The sequence below is a fragment of the Leguminivora glycinivorella genome, chromosome 1, assembly GCF_023078275.1.
Source record: "Leguminivora glycinivorella isolate SPB_JAAS2020 chromosome 1, LegGlyc_1.1, whole genome shotgun sequence".
Classification (NCBI taxonomy): domain Eukaryota; kingdom Metazoa; phylum Arthropoda; class Insecta; order Lepidoptera; family Tortricidae; genus Leguminivora; species Leguminivora glycinivorella.
The window spans coordinates 31,300,829-31,319,279 of NC_062971.1; the positions used below are offsets into that span (position 1 = coordinate 31,300,829).

General features: G+C 38.0%; 2 protein-coding genes and 1 long non-coding RNA gene across 3 annotated transcripts; 2 read left to right on the plus strand and 1 right to left on the minus strand.

Annotated features, from left to right (window-relative positions):
- Positions 1 to 2,328: 2,328 nt before the first annotated feature.
- On the minus strand, positions 2,329 to 2,691 carry LOC125233224. The gene is made up of 2 exons (XR_007177838.1): positions 2,510 to 2,691; positions 2,329 to 2,441 (listed from the first exon to the last, which is right to left on the minus strand). It is a non-coding gene; the product is annotated as an uncharacterized LOC125233224 (long non-coding RNA).
- A 2,569-nt stretch (positions 2,692 to 5,260) lies between these two features.
- On the plus strand, positions 5,261 to 6,930 carry LOC125227132 (ELAV-like protein 1). Its single transcript, XM_048131354.1, has one exon. It carries the CDS (start codon positions 5,408 to 5,410, stop codon positions 6,311 to 6,313), a length of 906 nt encoding a protein of 301 aa, XP_047987311.1. The 5' UTR covers positions 5,261 to 5,407; the 3' UTR covers positions 6,314 to 6,930.
- A 1,810-nt stretch (positions 6,931 to 8,740) lies between these two features.
- Positions 8,741 to 18,393, plus strand: LOC125233701 (probable protein S-acyltransferase 23). The gene is made up of 9 exons (XM_048139803.1): positions 8,741 to 8,935; positions 9,460 to 9,653; positions 10,152 to 10,326; positions 11,485 to 11,584; positions 11,744 to 12,009; positions 12,095 to 12,337; positions 12,875 to 13,110; positions 16,910 to 17,165; positions 17,748 to 18,393. The coding sequence occupies exons 2-9, from the start codon at positions 9,523 to 9,525 to the stop codon at positions 17,937 to 17,939; spliced, it is 1,599 nt and encodes a 532-aa protein (XP_047995760.1). The 5' UTR covers positions 8,741 to 8,935; positions 9,460 to 9,522; the 3' UTR covers positions 17,940 to 18,393.
- The last annotated feature ends 58 nt before the right edge of the window (positions 18,394 to 18,451 follow it).

Below are 18,451 nucleotides of genomic sequence, written 5' to 3' on the forward strand. Positions count from 1 at the left end.
TTATAACATCATCTCCATAGTTTAAAATGGTACGACTTTGACACAAAACAGTGCGGTATAGGAGGGCCTAAGCTTTACCAAATAAGATTGCACTGGTGGATGGTAAGATTACTATAGTCAGGAGATTTATATATATAAATTCGCATGACTTGTTTTATAGGTTTGTTTGACCTAAACCTTTGAATACTGCCCTATTAAACCATTATTGCTTTGCATGGTGAACCATGTAGCCTGAACTATGGTCTCCTTGCCAGAGAGTTCGTAGACAACATCTAAAAAAGTTATAATTATGCTTCTCTGCCATCAAGAGTGATAAAAAAGCAAATAACGATTTTGATTTTTCGATGTTGGCAGCAAGCTCTCACGTCCACTGACGATTTGGATCACCAAAGATTTTGATAAACATTTATTTATTTTCCCGATCATGACAATAATTGTATGTAGCAAGATTTTAGATCTGTTTTTCTTTTGTATAATTATATAGCTGTTAAATGAATTTATTTTTAAATGAATCGTGACTTACGGATAAAAAAGTATTATAATATAAATTCAAATTATGAGAAGTTATTAAAATGTAATTATTAAAAGTGTCGTTCTTAGACAAAAGGCTCAGTACCACCAGGCAGCTGATGGTGTTAGATGAACATCTCTAAAGATGCATGCATATTTAATTCGTACTCAGGTCCATTTGCTGTAAGAACGACACACATACGAGCGTGCATTATATTGATTAGTCACAAAGTCTAGATTACTATTAAAGCTATATGTGTAGGTACCTACTCTATTTATTATGTGATACTGTTAACATTCCGAATTGAGATTATGCGATACCTTGGGTATTTTTTGCTTTGGTGTATGTTATTTTTTGTGTTGTTGTTGTTGTTATGCTTATTGTTAATTAATTACTACACTAGATTGTGTTGTGGTACAGTATTTAGCATAATATTACATTGTAGTGTTATATGCCTCAGTCGATGTTTATAATTATAACCTATTAGTTTTACAATAATGATGATTATATATGTATACAGTTGGATTTGAAATGCATTTCAAGACATATTGTTACACTTAAATAAGTGGTAGTTATGTATTCTATTAAGTGGTATCGTAAACTGGTACTCGCACCAGTACTACACATTTAAGATACTATAAAAATATACAACAAAATCAATGTCGTATATTTTTATATAATTTCAATATTGAGTTGACTCCTGAAAAAAAACTTAGGAATATCAAACGTTATAATCATAATAATTTGCTAATAAATTAACTAATATAACGCTCAACACACGAAAACCTTTTCCACCGCCTCGAGGCTTTACTTTATTAGTAGCCAATAATATTTAAAATTACTTAAATACGTTATATTAAATTGTTCGCTAAGCGCTACTTATATACGTATGTGTTATTCAATCTTTTCTATAAATACAAGCAACTTCGTACAAAAGTAATATACAGGGTGTCCCGTTCCGTATGAATTATTGGAATGCCAAATATACAGCACCTAATACCTATCAGTTTGACCCCCATGTAATATGTTCAGCTAAAATTAGTAGTTAATAATCTACTGTTAAAAACTCTTTGCTTCTAGAGCCCAACCAATCTAACCCTGCATGGGATTTGCAACGTCAAATGTGCTATCAGGACAAGTTTTATGTGCTATAAAGAGGGTCTATATCTTTATTTCGCAAGAGTATACCATAGCCACCCATTATACTTCAAAATGCATGTTTTACTTAATATAAGAGATGTTATAATATAATTATGTAAGCTGTGCACGGAAACATTCCGAAAAATATTGCAAAATTTTGAAGATAGGAAAAATTCTAAACAATCCATTTCATAAATTAAATTCCCCATATGTCTAGTGAAACTTTCAAAATTTCCCATATTAATGTTTTCTAGTTTGCGCAACTTTCAAATCAATAAGTTGTATAGTTCAATTAGTACTTTTAATTTTCTGGCGAAAGCATTTGGCATGTATATAGCTTATAGATTTGCTTTCTGCGCAGGGACTTTCAAATCAGTAGCCGTTTCCGTATACTAAAATAGTTTCATTATCTTGTGAACCTATTTCTAGGTTCTGTTCAGTTGAACTGTGATTATTTTATTGCCTTTATATATCAAATTACCACCTAGGTATGGAATCTATTGTCGTACCCTCAATAGCTGTGATTTTAAGTAAGAAGTTTATGTAGAATTAATATGCAGTGGTGTAACTATGTCAGTGTACTAATAAATATATGCAAAAGTCTGTAAACTGCTTTATTTTCTCATTTTACGTTTTTTTTTAATTATAAAAGCGGTCAGATTTTTTAAATTTCCTTTTTAAGTATGCCAGTTTTCTACTCTGTTTGTGTCCCGGTAGTATTTAAAACCGACATGGTTGTATAGTTATATGCTTTGCTTCACATTTTAACTGCATAATATAATTGTAAGACCTAAGTAACGAAAATGGATTGATCTGGCTTTATTCAGTAAGTAAACTTTTCAACGGCATCAGGGACACCTAAATCGTCAAAGCAGTTTAAATAGTCATTCGAGTAGGCCTTACCCAAGCCTAACCAAAAAGCTTATACGTTGTACTTTTAGCAGTTGAAAAAAGTGTAAACAAACCCGAGCTGTCAAATTTAAGGGTTTATGTATTAGGTAACGTTTGGTTCCTGATTTTTTTTCCTTATTTTAAAGTAATTGAGCTCACTACAATTTTCCATTTCATTCCAATAACATGTAATTTCGTTTCACCTTCACAAATACAAACATATCTTCATTGCGTTTAATGGCCGCTGTACATCATGCATGGCCAACAGTTCCACCAACCCCCTTGGCCATGTGTGTAGAGGGCTACTTGGCCGTAAGTTGGCAGTTGGCGCTTGCGCTTGCCGGCCAACCGATTCGTGTCGGTTTTTTTCCACACATCAAAAGGATCTTGGCGCCAATGGCCAACTGCGTTTACACGTTGGCGCTTCATTCAGTTGGTCGTCAGCCGTCAGAGAGGACAGTAGTGATATATTTACGAAAATAATAAGTTTATCTATGCCAATAATAGTGTAGATTTTAGGAAATAAAATAACCTTGCAAATGTTTAATGTATTTCCTAAAAAAGATAAATGTTCTTATCAGAATATTCAAAAAATTGTTAATATTGCAAATAATTTAATTTTACTACGGGGTTATTATTTTTTAATATTTTTTTTCTGACAACGTCTATGACCAAGAATTTCCTAGATTTTTTCATTCCACGTCCATCTTTCATGAAGAGCCAATGCCAAGTGATTGGTTCGCCAATGTGTAAACAGCGGCTCTTATCTTGGCCAAGGGGTTTCACAAAGGGCTGGTGGAACCGTTGGCCATGTGTGTACAGGGGCCATAACGAATATTATTATTTTCTTCGGATAATTATCTACCAAAAAGTACCCAATTTTTCAGAGGTTTAAAACTCATGGTTGCATTTTAATCTGGGTGTAACACTACTAAAATATAAAGGTACTAACATAGCTGGTCACCGTTAATCAAATAGTTAGGGCCCGCGCACACGGATGCAACAGTTGCACGGCGACATTTTTTGTCTCTGTCGTCACTCCTTAGACGCACGACAGAGACAAAAAATGTCGCCGTGCAACTGTTACATCCGTGTGGGCGGAGCGTTAACTTCGATAATCGCTAATCCGTTACTTTAAAAGTTAACTTCGTTAATCGTTAAAGCGATACATTTCAACAAATTTAACGGAAGTTAAAGTTAATCGATAATCCGTTAATCGCTATAAAAAAAACTTTACGCAACTATTTAGTATTTGCGTAAGTTTAATATGTTACTGTAAAAGCCCGGAGTTCGCCAAAATCTCTTAAAAAATCCCAGCTGCCAATTCGTAAAAGCAAAATGTTAATAAATATTGTTCTCTTTGGACTTATATCGACGTTGGTTCGGTAAATTCTAGGTTTTATATGTTTTATTGGGTCAATCATGCGGTCGTAGTCATGGTGCGTAGGTTCCTCGGATTGAGACACCTCTAATCGAAGTTGTGACCCACGGTAACTTGGTAGATAGCGCGGCCTGCTGCACTCTGCACTCTGGCTTGATACGTCGGTTGCGCGATTTGTGTGTCATGCCTGACGATTTACATTCTATTTCGCAGTTAGTGATGGGTGCAGTAGGACTAATAAACTTTAGCAGGTCTCAGACAAGTGATCCAAAGGCACCAACTTGTCTGTAGATTGTGAATTTACGTGAAAATCCTAGGTTTCGCCTTACTCGGGGCTTTTACAGTAGCGGTCAGAGCAAGTTTTACTCGGCGCGTGCGGAACTGGATTAACGATTAACGGACTCGAAGAAATTTAACGGAAGTTAACGAATCCGTTAACATTTTTTAAAGTTAACTTAAAAGTTAATCCGTTAATCAAAATGTTAACTTCGTTAATTAACGGATTAACGAGTTAATGCCCAGCTATGGGTACTAACCCTTACGCGATTTTTAATTTTATTTGTTCGATGCTTGGTATCAATCATCATCATCATCTGTTCCGAGTTCGATATTTGTGTTTTCGACCTTCGGTTTCTACGTATGAGATGATGATTGTTATATTTATGTTTTTTTGTACACTAGATGGTAGTTTACTTGATTCAGTAATATTTAATAGGTACCGTCCCATTAAAAGTATTAAAACTTATACCTACACTCCTTTTGTAATGTATTTGTTAAAATTAAGTATATGTTTTTCTAACGGAACGGACTATAGTAGTGAGCTGAATTATTTTTAAATATGAATAATTGAACAGGAACCAAACGTTATCTTATAAACAACCCCTTTGACGGTTTGTTCACAGTTTTTTAAATGCCTAAAAATACAAGGTATCGCATTGTTACTTTCACCTTACTTACCATTTATGCGTTTATAATCATTAAAATTGGCTCACCATAAATAAAAAGTACCAAGTAGCCACCAATAGTTTTGATCTTCAATCTGGCCTTAAAAGGTTCACTACCCCTGGATCACTTTTTTCAATTGCCAAAAGTACAAACTATAGTTTTAGTTCCTTTTTGGACTTTTGAACTGCGCGCCAAAAAGCACCCCACCCATGCCACAGATAAGTTATAAGCATGCCCATTGACCATTGATGGATCATGATAGTTTAGCCAACATAACAATTTAAAAAAAGGGATATTATTAAAAAATATTATACAAAGGCCTATTTATATTTATTTTAACAGAAAAAAAATGATATTTCTTTTCTCTGTAGTAGATAGCATCCATTTTAATTTGTGACAAAAATATAACATTAGATTGTATGGTACGTAGGTGTATGTCGGACTTAAATAACCTGAAAAGAAAGTTGATGAATTTCTGAACGAGAAGAAAAAAAAGGCAACATTCAGCTGAAATGTCATTCACCGACAACAATTAAAAAATGTCGGAATCGTGTCAAGGCGGTAATTGTCATGAAAATATCGAATATGGGCCGGACGAATCACCCACCAAACTCATCGTCAATTATATTCCTGAAGTCATGACACAGGATATGATGTTTTCGCTGTTTTCCACAATGGGTAAACTGGAAAGCTGCAAGCTGATAGCCAACAGAGGATACGGGTTCGTGGAGTACGCGAGTGCTGAGGATGCGGTGAAGGCTCGAAAGGCCTTCAACGGCCTGCTGATGCAGAACAAGACGCTCAAAGTGTCCCACGCGCTGCTGAACCCCGAGACGAAGCCGCCCACGAAGCCGGAAGCCGACTGGAACCTCTACGTGTGTAACCTGCCCAACGAACTCACCTTGCAGGACTTACACGGACTTTTCGCACAATTCGGTAAAATAGTTAATTCCCGCATTGCTGCAGGTATAGCTTTTGTCTTATTTGAACACCAATATGAAGCGGAAAGAGCCATTCAAAGCATCAATGGCACTACCCCGCCAGGTTTTTTACACCCTTTAACTGTTAAGTATGCTAATAAGACTAACCCTAATAAACATAAAAACAATAATAATAACTTTACTAAAAATGCATTGGTCAAACCTTATCATTGGATTAATCATATGGGTGCTATAGGAGATCACAGCTCACCGAGCACATGGTCTATCTACATTTATAATATTGCTCCTGAGGTAGAGGAGCTGACTCTGTGGCAGCTGTTTGGTCCGTATGGTGCTATAGTGTCGGTTAAGATTATCAAAGACCACCACTCTAACAAGAGCAAAGGTTTTGGCTTTGTGACAATGAGGAACTATGACCAGGCCGCCATGGCCATCCAGGCCCTCAACGGCTATGTTCTCCACTCCCAGCCTCTCTCTGTTAGTTTCAAAACACAAAAAAGATAATGTCTAAGAGAAAGCCTTAAAAAAATTTACAATATCAATACAGTAAATAGACAAAACAATTATTGGTCCGCATATACAAACTGCATCAAAATAATCTGACTCTTGACTCGTACACCTTTGTGAAGTCTGGCGACTCTTGTTGAAAATATTATATTACTTTGAGCTATCAACATTGTTAAGTTTGTTTCTTATTATGAATAATAATTTATTCAGTTTGCTCGTTAAATATTTCAAGTTTACTAGACGTTTAAGATTGTATTGAAAATTGTTGTTTGGAAATTCAACATCAGTTGTGAGTTGTGAGCTATTGTAGCTTCATTATTTTTATCTATTATTTAAGTATAATAAACCATTTTAAAGGAAGTGCTTTTACAAGATCTTACTAATTGATAAGCCACATTGAGATGTTTAATCAACTACTAGTTTTAGTTGTACACTTTTTATAACATGATGTCTATTTAGGTAGTGAAAATGAGATCTAGATATATCATATTTATACATTTAGTATAAAATTTGCTGAATTAAAGTTCATTTTCACAATTTTAGACACTGTTTTGATTTCTATTCTATTATCCCTTATTTGGATAAATGTAACTAATATTTAACAAAATGCATTATTTTTAAATAAAATATATTTATCTTCTTAATTTTTTAAGTTCTTTTTTTTATTTTCATTATATTTTTACAAATCCAAATTTCCTATATCCCCAAATATTTTTCTTAAACTTATACATAAATTTACAGCATTTAGATAATTTGTTTAATATGTTGCTCTAAACAAGAATGCAATAATAATTATTTATTGTAAGCTTGCTAGTATTTTTTACATTAATTTTTTTTATTGAACAATGAAAATTAAAAATTTAAATAGATATCATACGAAAGAAAAAACGACAGGTTTTTTTTCTTTTGTGTATGATATCTATTTAAATTTATAATTTATATATAGTAGTGTGACTACTTGAAAAAAAAGAACAAATCGAAAAATATTCAATAAAATAATTTGATTTGTTCCCTAGTTGTAATGAAAATTAAGTTAATTATAATTAAGTACTTAAATAATTTACTTTTTAAGGATTTTTAATTATCTTTTTAAGGAGGAAGGATTTATAATTAATATAGTTTTCTTCTGGTATTTGTAATTGACTTGATTGGGGCAAACCCTTTAATGTTTAATAGCTTATCCTAAGACAATTAAAATATCGATATATCAATTTTATTATAGATAGCCTATTATCTCAACTATTCATAAATACGAATGTACGTGACACTGCAATCCTACGTGCCAAAAACAGTGCACCAACTCATCGCCACTTATCTTGACCTTATTGCGTGTGGCTTAAATACACCTTATCTTCTCACCATACAATGTTATCAGTTTCCACCGCTTAGCGACTAGATGGCGCTAGACATCTGCCATCGCGACCTACAAAATGCTAGCGGCAACTGCGGTACTGCAAACACTATCGTTCCATTCCAAAAGGACGTAAGTTATATACCAATACAATAGAGATAAGCCTATTTATAGTTTCTGTTATAACACGTGCGTGCTCCGATGACGCATAGTATAGTGAAATGTGTGTCGGTGACCGAAACGAGAAAGCACCAGTAGGCGTCTCCCGACGATAACCTAGGCCCAATATTGTTCGTGACCTTCGGGCTATTGTTGGAATGGTAGAAGGCAATTTAATTTTAATGTATGAAAAGAGCTGATCATCTTATATCAAAGTTGTGTCAAACATTGTAAGTATGAAGTTACGACGAATAATGGAAGTAGGTTATAGGACTAGTAGGTACACCTAGGTAAAAGTAGGGATCTAGGGATACTAGCTACATACCTATGTAGCTAGACGGTAGATGACCTAAGCGCCTACCTGGGTAAATATTATGAAATAATTATATTTTCCTGTTTACTACAAACATCTTTCCGACCTAATGTGACATACAAATCAAATTTGATCAAAAATTGGACAATTAATCCAATATACACGTAACACCCAAATACAAATAATGTATATTCAAAATTATATAAAGAGATATAATAGATTAGATATATAATAGAGAGAATGTGTATATTATTTAAATACGTGTACCTACAAATGTTTTTATAAGTTTATTAATACTCGACGTAATATCATGCACTCCACGCTTCTATTATGAGTGCTATTCAACTCTGTCAACAATAGTTCGTAACATGGCCATTTTGCAATGCAATATTTAACGCGTCAATTAAAATGGTTAATTAATTTAGCTGGTTTGTACATGCTCGAGTTGCGTTTTTATAACAGAAGTTTGAAATGAAAACTAAATTACCAATTTCATTAATTGTATGAGGTCAAAACTTTTTGAAACTTTCCTCCAACCCCAATCGGCGCATGCCTGAACTTCCTTAGCGTAAATCGATAAATTTGTAGCAAAACGCAGCAGTCAACCGGTCACCTGGTTTATTTATTAATTACTGAAGTTTATAGTTGGCTGTTTTAGCCCTGTGAGTGAACGAGTGTGGAGTGCGTGGTACCTAGTGTACCTAGTAGTTTGGGGAGGGAGTCGCGTGGAGCGGCCGTGGTGGAGAGCGAAGGGTCGGCAGTAGCGGGGGGCGTAGGCCTCACCGTGAGCAGTAAGGTAGTGTGACATAAATAACCTATTTAGTAGAATGTGAGTGAAGGGTTGAGTTTGACAAGGTGTATGGCATCTGAAGGACGATTACGCGCTCGAGAATTACGATTTATGAAGTGGGTACCTACGTAGGTAGAAGTTGGCATTGTTTTAGTTATTGTCACTTGTCAAACTCTTGGTAACATAGAGGATCAATCCGTACAAATGACAATCGTAGTTCATGATTGGTAATTGTTGTTGTAGAATAGAAATACAGCTGACAATAATAACAATCATCTCGATAGTTCCTTTAAGGGACCCACTTTTTGGTCCTTCGAACCGGATCCTACATGTGAAGTTGGTTTGTTGATGTAGTTAAGGATACAATGATGACATCTCTAATGTAATCTATGTCCCAATTTTTGTTCAACGAAGCAAATCCAAGTCGAAAAACTTGAAGAATGAGCAAGTAAAGTTTAATTTATTCCAATTCTGGGAAAATTAAATGTTCAATAGTGAAATCGTACGATAAAACCATTGGTATAAAACAGGTGTACCCGAGCCCGGGGGCGGCGCGCGGCGTGTGGGCGCTGCCGCAGCCGCCCCCCTGCAGCATGGCGGCCGAGGAGCCGCTGCCGCCCTGCTCCCCCATGTCCCCGGACGCGCCCGCGGCGCCGCCGCGCACCATCACCAGCTACCACCACTCAGACCTGCACCAGCTGATCTTTGAGGCCGTTAGGTCTAGGTAAGCTTAAATTCAAATTCAAATATCTTTATTGCATTAATAATATTACACATTACATATAATAAATACATTGTAGATAGGTAATTAGCTACCAGTGAGGTTGAGATACACTGTAGTTAGGTACAGTCAACCAATTGGAACCCTAGGCCACTACAACCATGTCAAAATGACAAGCAGTAAGAGGTTTCTTACAATCTGATTTAGAGGTATAACGTCACTATGACATAGTTCTACAGTGGCCTAGTGGTTCCAATTGGTTGACTGTACTTACCATGCATGCACTGAGGTTGAGGAATTCTACATACTTTAGATCGCCACGGTACTAATAAGGCGGTTAGTTGATGATAAGTTGCGTAGGATTCTACCTATAGGTATCCCCCACGCCAATAAGTAAGTAGCGACCGCTGTTTCGGTGACCATGAACTTAAGTTAGGCTAAAGTTTGATTAAATAAGCAGATATACTTATCCGTTGTACTGTAATCTCTTTTGTCTTGCAGTGAAGTATCAGAAATCGAGCGGCTAGTGGAAAAGCTTGGCGTGGAGGTGCTCAGCGCTCGCGACCAACATGGGTACACACCCGCACACTGGGCGGCGCTGGATGGTAGTGTGGCAGTCATGCGATATCTCTTGGAGAGGGGGGCTCCTGTAGATCTGTCCTGCTTGGGTACTCAGGTCAGTATACCTATTAGTAGTTAGACTAGCATTACTCAGTAGACCAGTACCTACCTAATATTCTAGACCTGGATGGAAGCGGGATAGTATTATATATACGTTATTTCCTGACAATTCATTCAAATTTGTGACTATGGGCATTCAGGTAGTCACAAATTTCAATGTAAGTACGAGGCGAACTACCAATCAAAGACTAACCGACAACAAATAGAATAACTTTCATGATCAAATTTGTTCATGTTAGACTATTTTTATGAAGAACTCTGTAGGTATCACGTTTGTTACGAGTTTTACTTTAATAACAGATATTTTTATACGTTCGATTCAAGAATATTTTTCTACCAATCCTACTGACTGCGCCAATTACTTGACAATACAGTGGAAACTGGATAAGTGGAACCTGGGTAAGTGGAAAACCTCTTTAAGTGGACCCAAATTCTCGATCCCAGTCCCTCAGGACCGAGTTACCTCTATAAGAGGAATTTTGGGACCTCTATAAGCGGAATCCATTTTTTCGTAAATTTCTTATTTTTACCTCTGCAACTGGAAGCAGTCGTCTCCGAAACCTCTATGAGTGGAAAAGCTTGGCGTTATAAAATTTGTATTTTTAATAAACCACCACAAGGAAAGTTTATTTCGTTAACATTATGGTTTGTGTTTAAACTATATATTTTGTATGAGATTACACATCGTTCAGTTTAGTTTTATCTGCGGTGCGGTACCGTGCTGTTGGATAAGCAATGCCTAAGCACACAATTAAGTATTTATCTCTTCGGGGTAAATTAAAAAAAACGGATTTTTTTCAATTAAAGTACAATCGGTATATTGATTTATTTAACCATACTGGTTTCGCTCCTCGCACCCCAAACACTGGTGACTCGTATCGCGAACAAAATATACAAGATTGCCACTCTATAGGAGGTTCTCTGTGCTGTCAAATTATCATGCTAGGAGGTGAACTTTGAAAAATCCTTTCTTAGTGGTCCTCTAAGGAACTTCCGTGTCAATTTGAAATCTCTTGAACCAGAAGTAAATATAAAAACTAAACCTATACTTATGGCTATTTTGGATATTTTAACCCCATTGCACAATAACGGGGGAGAAAATTTCTTTTCCACCTCATTAGATTTTAAAATCGTTGTATGTATTTTATTTCAGGGCCCTCGTCCTATCCACTGGGCCTGCAGAAAGGGCCATGCTTCAGTGGTGCAAGTGCTGCTACAGTGTGGAGTCGCAGTCAACGCTGCTGACTTTAAAGGTAAACATAGCATCTAAGTACCCACCTTATGTAAATTGTATGCACTGATTACTCTCACTACTTGCTTAACGGACTAACCGCAATGTATCAAGTGACGAACTGTTTGGTGCAACTGACCTGAATTCTCAAATATTTCTCTGCTACTTGTCTTCTCCCCAGGACTAACACCCCTAATGACCGCCTGCATGTACGGCAAGACCGCAACAGCGGCCTACCTTCTTGGCATGGGCGCCGCCACCAGGCTCGCAGACATCAACGGAGACACCGCCCTCCACTGGGCCGCGTACAAAGGACACGCTGATTTGGTCCGGCTCCTGATTTATTCTGGAGTGCCACTGCACTGTACTGACAATTTTGGCTCGACGCCGCTGCACTTGGCGTGTCTATCGGGGAATTTGACTTGTGTCCGATTGCTATGTGAGAAGGTATCTACATATTGGTCTTACCTTTAGTGTTTATTTACTTCATTTTCGGACATATGTTTATAAATAACCAGATCATTATTTACAGGTTAAGGCTGAACTCGAGCCTCGTGACAAAAACGGCAAGACCCCTCTCATGCTAGCTCAGAGCCACCGGCACGCCGAAGTAGTCAAACTCCTCACGAAGGAAATGAAGAGGAAGTCCCACTGGATGCCTCCATTATCGGAGCTCTGGGCACTGCTGTTTGGTGGTGCAGGAGACTCGAAGGGACCATTGTTGTTCTTCCTTGTGTCGGTGCTACTGTGGGGTTACCCTATGTATGTTTTTAGGGTAAGTTAAATAAATGTTTCATATATTGGTTCAATAAATTCTCCCGCTTAATCTTCTGTAGGTACCCAATGAGTAAAAAAAAGAAATAAAAACATGTCACGGTATTGGCACAGTATAATAAAGAGTATGGCCACTACCGCTCCCCGCTGAAAGTGCCGCCCGCTGCCGCTCGGTTACCTCACAGTTACCGCCTGTCAAAAACGCGAACAGTCGACCTATCATATTTCACTCATACAAGCATAGTACGCGTTCACCTACCCGAGCTTAGACTGTGTGCTAAGAACGCGCCTCGCGGTATTGCTCCTTGTGGTACACCTGAATTGATTTGGGTAATATTCTAATTAGAAGCCGTATCATTAACGACTTCCGATTCGGTTCAGTTTTATAAATAGTTACTAACATGCTGTTATCGATAAAATAGAACGATAGATTATCCAGTAGGATGCACTACGTGGCTTAAATAGTCGAACGCCTTGGACAGGTCTCACAGGTCACACCACTTGCCTGTTTGTATTTACAGCGAGTTTTCTTCCACAGTGCATCCCGCTAACATGGAACACTCTCCGCCTCTCTCACTATTGCTTCCTCTATTGGAACGGCATCATGTGGCTGAGCTGGGTGATCGCGAACCGGCGGGACCCGGGCTACATCCCGCAGAACTCTGACACCTACTACCGAGCTATCCGCCAGATCCCGTACCTGGATAAGTGGAGGAAGAGGAACGTCATTCTGTCCCGGCTGTGCCACACGTGCCGGTGTCTGAGGCCGCTTAGGTAACATGTCTCACTAACTATAATAGGCGAGACGACTAAAAAAAACTAATTAGATTAGTCATTATCAAAGAATTTTAGACACGTATTTTTTTTTTTTTTCTCGTAAACGAAAAATTACGACGGTACAGTGCGTTGAAGTTTCGCGTGACGTCACGCCTAATAGGTACAATGTGGGTACAATTTTTACTTTGAAGTGACGTCACAAGCCCCCACTCCGGAACCTTGATGCTCTATATCTTTGTATTTTTTCATTAATTAGAAAAAGCGAAATATGTTCAGTCTTTTTGGACAATCTAAACACGATGCCATTTTTTTATGTAGTCGTCATCCTTATTATCCTTCTTCGTCTATACAGGGTACGTAGCCGAATGGCACAAACGCTCACGAAACAAAACGCTCGTAGATATCTATCTCTACCGCTCTTCCGTATTGGCGCGACAGAGCAAGACTACCTTTCGCGGCGTTTTGTTTTCGTTTCGCGTCGCAGAACTGCCATCGGCTACGGCACCAGTCGTCTTTTAGAACCGCCAAGGCCACTGATAGTATTTGTATTTGGCCCATTCCCAGTCTTTCCTAGTCTACAGCGTACATTTTGCATTATAAAGTTTAATCTCGGCGCCGTAACCTAGCTATTGCCTATGTAGGTAGTACCAGATATCTAACCCAGAGGTTAAGGTAAACGATTGGGATAGGTATGGGTAATACCTATACCAAACTAAGTACTAAGTAGTAAACATCGAGGAAACCCGACAAAACATGCACATAATATGTATTTCATTTCCTTATAACATAACTTTATGTAATAATAGGTACGAGTGGTGTGGGCTAGTGCAATTTTATGGACATTTCCTTCTGTTTCATGTTTTTCAACATTCATTAGTTGTTTGCATGAATGAATAACTCATGCGGAAAATCCATTATTTCTTTTACTAAGGAATACTTACTTAGTACCTAGTACCTAGGTATTACCTACCTACCTACCTACCCTACTACTTAACCTGCTACAATGTTTAGCTATTCAACCACGAGAATAACAATAAAAGACGAGTTTGCAACTTGGCAATGCGCTTGTGCATATTCTCTTCAATAATACTCGTGGTTTCACCACACCAACTGGTAAAGGCTCTCTTTGCTATTCGAAAACAGATTGCAAAATTGCATTTTATCCACAAGAGAGCAAAGTAATTTCATACAAATTTTAACTTGATGGGTAGATTTTCCCTATAAATGATGATTTTGAATTGTAAATATTGAATAAATTGATGGATTTCATTAAGTTTGATGCTTTATAGTCTGTAGGTGTTTTGTTCGTGTTGGTGTGGTGAAAAAAATTGTGTTTCACTCGGTAGCAAAGTTTGTTTAACCAATATTGGAATCTTTCGCTTGCTCGGGTATCAATATTGGCACGTGCGGTTAAACAACAACTTTGCCCCCTTGTAAAACAATAGTTATTTGTTATGCAAGGGGGCAAAGTTGTATTTTAACGTCGAGTGTGGAATTGAAAAACGAGCAAGTGAAAGGATTCTATAGTTGAACCACGAGCGAAGCGAGTGGTTCGTGAATAGAATCCCGAACTTGCGAGTTTTTTAACACACGAGAAGTAAAATAAATTTGCACCCGAGTGTAACACAAAACTTTTCCCCTCACTATAGCGAGGAAACTACAACGCAAAAAATGCGTTTATCACTGCTTCCAGTAGTTCCACAGGTGGTAAATCATCTTTATTACTAAATTCACCTACTTTTTTCAATTTTAAAGCAGTTAATTCGACATTATTCAAGGTCAAATTACTTTACCCACTAGTGGATAAAATGCGTTTTTACCCGCTGGTATTAAAGGACAAAACACGTGTTTCCGAGCTAGTGAGGGGAAAATAACTATTTACTCTTCGAAGGCCGCAAAAACTTGTGACACGGTCTTATGGCATAACAAATTATTGATCTCTATGTGTCTATATGTATACTGTACGATTATCCGTAGTGTATCATGTTATTGCTGGTGACTGTACCACATTGTACTATCCGCTTTAGTTCTCTCCGAACTGACGTACCTGGTATTAAAAAACCTGCATGTAAGTATTATATTGTCGGCAAAGTGCCATTTTAGAACCATGTCGTTGTGAAACGAATTTCGATGTTGATGTTAATTATTATGTCGAATTTCGATGTTGATGTTAATTATTATGTCTGTCTTTGTTATGTGACAAAAGAGTCGTGTCGATGAACTCAACGAGTTGACATCATCCTTCAGTTTGGAGAATATTGGCATGATGCTTAATTTATACAGCATGATCAATGCGTTGCGGTACTTGCGGTGTAGGGAAGTCTAAACAAAAATTGAAGAAAGAAATTGGCAAATAGTTCCTAATAAAGGATCAAAATATTTATCTTATACTATTAAACGAGCAATTCTTGTATATTTATTTATTTATTTATATATACCGACGATCTCGGAAACCGCTCTAACGATTTCGCTGAAATTTGTTTTGTGGGGGTTTTCGGGGGTGAAAAATCGATCTAGCGTAGCCTTAGATCCCGGAAAACGCGAATTTTCGAGTTTTCTTGAGTTTTTCTTTCGCATTTGTAAACGTAAAATATGGTCCTTAATTTCGCCGCGCGCGCATCGATTCCGCGTAGCTCAGTCGCACGAGGTCGGTCTAATGTACGCAGATAGATCGTAGGTGTCAGGGTTTCGAATCCCGGCCAGAAATTAAGTTTTTGTTTTTTGTCTTTTTTTTTGTTTTTGTATTTATAAGAGTTTTTTTTTATCCAAAGACGTGATATATTAAAATAGAACCGAGCGAAGCTCGGTCGCCCAGATATTAATGTTTTAAGTGCATAAATAGTACACGTAGACATTTGGTTTTATTATTTCGAAGTTGATTTTCAATAAGTTGAGGAAAATATGTTCAAGGATTGTTATTCAGGTACATACTTACATAGGTACCTATATACTACTTCGTGCCTTGCCGCAGTAACAATTTTTATTATTAGGTATTTCTTTAGCGTGATATTAGTACCTAGAATAATAGAAAACAATGAAATTGATTCAATGCATAACAAAAACATGTGTCATTATCTGGGTAAAGGGACCTTATTGTCGATGGCGCTTACGGCGTTATGAGTAATGTTCGTGTACAAATATGACGCCGCGGGACGTAAGCGCCATCGACAATACGGTCCCTTTACCCAGATAACGTCACATATTGCTTCTTTAATTTTTTGCGGGATTTTCCTTGACTCGACGACGTTTTTTATTCATTTCTTTTTTTTGTCAGGAGTAGATAGCAGGAGTTATTTTACAAGCTGTGATTTTTATAAGATGGTTATGGCATCTCTGTCCGTCCGTCCATCCGTCCGCGGATAATCTCAGTGACCGTAAGCACTAGAAAGCTCAAATTTGGTACCAAAATGTCTATCAATCACGGCGACAAAGTGGTAAAATAAAAAGTGAAAAAATAAATGTTTTGTTAGGGACTGATTTTTTTTTTCATTTCAACCCCAACGTGTGATATATTGTTGCCATTGTTATAGGTATTTAAAAATGAATAGGGGTTTAGCCCCCCCCCCTCTAACTTTTGAACCATATGTTTAAAAGATATGAAAAAAACGCCAAAGTATAAGTAGAACTTTAGAAAGACTTTCTAGGAAAATTGTTTTGAACTTGATAGGTTGAGTAGTTTTTGAGAAAAACGCGGGAAACTACGGAACCCTACACTGAGCGTGGCCCGACAGCTAAAGCTGTTCAGCTAAAGGTTTGAGTTGCCCTTTTGTAAAACAAAAAAACTCTTTGTTCTCAGAGCCAAGCACTGTCGCATCTGCAAGCGCTGCGTAGCTTACTTCGACCACCACTGCCCGTTCATCTACAACTGTGTTGGCGTCCGCAACCGCATGTGGTTCTTCTTGTTCGTGATGAGCGTGGCGATTAACTGCACGCTGTCCATCTACTTCGCGTGCTACTGTTTACTGCTGGAAGGGTTTGGACTGCTGTACCTGTTGGGGTTGCTGGAGGCGCTCACCTTCTGCGCGCTGGGGTGGATTCTTACGTGCACTTCTGTAAGTATATTTTACCCCCCATATTTGTCCAATAGGAAGTCATAAAAAAGTTGGTTTTTGTACTTGTTGTTCATATATCATCAGACGCAAAAAAAAAATGAATTCATCAAAAAAAAACTTCTAGCTGAAGTGTATTCGAGTAAATCAGAAAATTACGCATGATAATTCTGACATTTTCTGGTTATATTTAGTTATTTATCGGGTTTATTCTTAGCATGATCTTTAACACTTTCGCTACCAAGAACCCGACTGTCGGGTACACCGCTCGTAGAAGCGTAGCCGATTACATGGGTTTCCCCGTATGTAGCGAAAATGTCGTAGCGCCGCGTAGAGCCCGGTTTCGAAAGTGTTAATAGGAAATTGGTGGCAAACAAGCACACGACCCGCCTGATGGTAAGCAATCACTGTATACTATGGACGCCTGTAACTCTATACTTAGATGTTACATGCGCGTTGCTGACAATGCTGACCTTAACATACGGTATCCTCGTTTAGCTCTGGCTACCTTATTCGCTGATAGGAACGCCACTAAAAATAAGAATTGAGTTCCATGGCTTTTCTAAAAATACACCTCTTTTTCAGATCCTTCACGCCTGTATGAACTTAACCACGAACGAGATGTTCAACTACAAGCGCTACCCCTACTTGCGGGACAAACGCGGCCGCTACCAGAACCCCTTCTCGCGGGGGCCCGTCATGAATCTCATCGAGTTCTTCGTCTGCCTGCCCGATAAGTGCGACGAACAGGACTTGTTCCACGAGGAGACCATTTAACAGCTAATTTGCTGATACCTATATCAGACCACGCAGCGCTACGCGACATCCATCCCTTCTAGAGTTCTTCGTTTGCCGGGCCGATAAATGCGACGAGCAGAATTCATGCCTCGAGGAAACCAAGCAGAAAGCTCAATGATGTTTACAATAGGTACTTTATAATACTTTGCCTAAACACGGAGCGTTGCCTGAACCCCTTCTCGCGGGGGCCCTTCACGAATTTCATCGAGTTCTTCGTCTGCCTGCCCGATAAGTGCGATGAAGAGGATTCGTTCCACGAGACCATTTAACAGCTAATTTACCGCTACCTTTATCAGACCACGCAGTGCTACTCAACTTCGATCCCTTCTCGAGTTCTTCGTTTGCCTGGCTGATAAATGCGACGAGCAGGATATTTGCCACGAAGAAAACAAACAGCAGTTTAACGATACAGTAATAAAACACTTTGCCTTTCTGTGCTTGCTTAATTTGCCGAACGATGGGTCTTGGTTGAAAATACTTAGTTCAGTTTT

Coding starts and splice junctions, on each gene's coding strand:
- LOC125227132 (XM_048131354.1), top strand. CDS start 5,408: ATGTCGGAATCGTGTCAAGGCGGTAATTGTCATGAAAATATCGAATAT.
- LOC125233701 (XM_048139803.1), top strand. CDS start 9,523: ATGGCGGCCGAGGAGCCGCTGCCGCCCTGCTCCCCCATGTCCCCGGAC. Junction 10,327..11,484: donor TGTCCTGCTTGGGTACTCAG/GTCAGTATACCT, acceptor ATTTTATTTCAG/GGCCCTCGTCCTATCCACTG. Junction 13,111..16,909: donor CGGTGTCTGAGGCCGCTTAG/GTAACATGTCTC, acceptor CTTTGTTCTCAG/AGCCAAGCACTGTCGCATCT.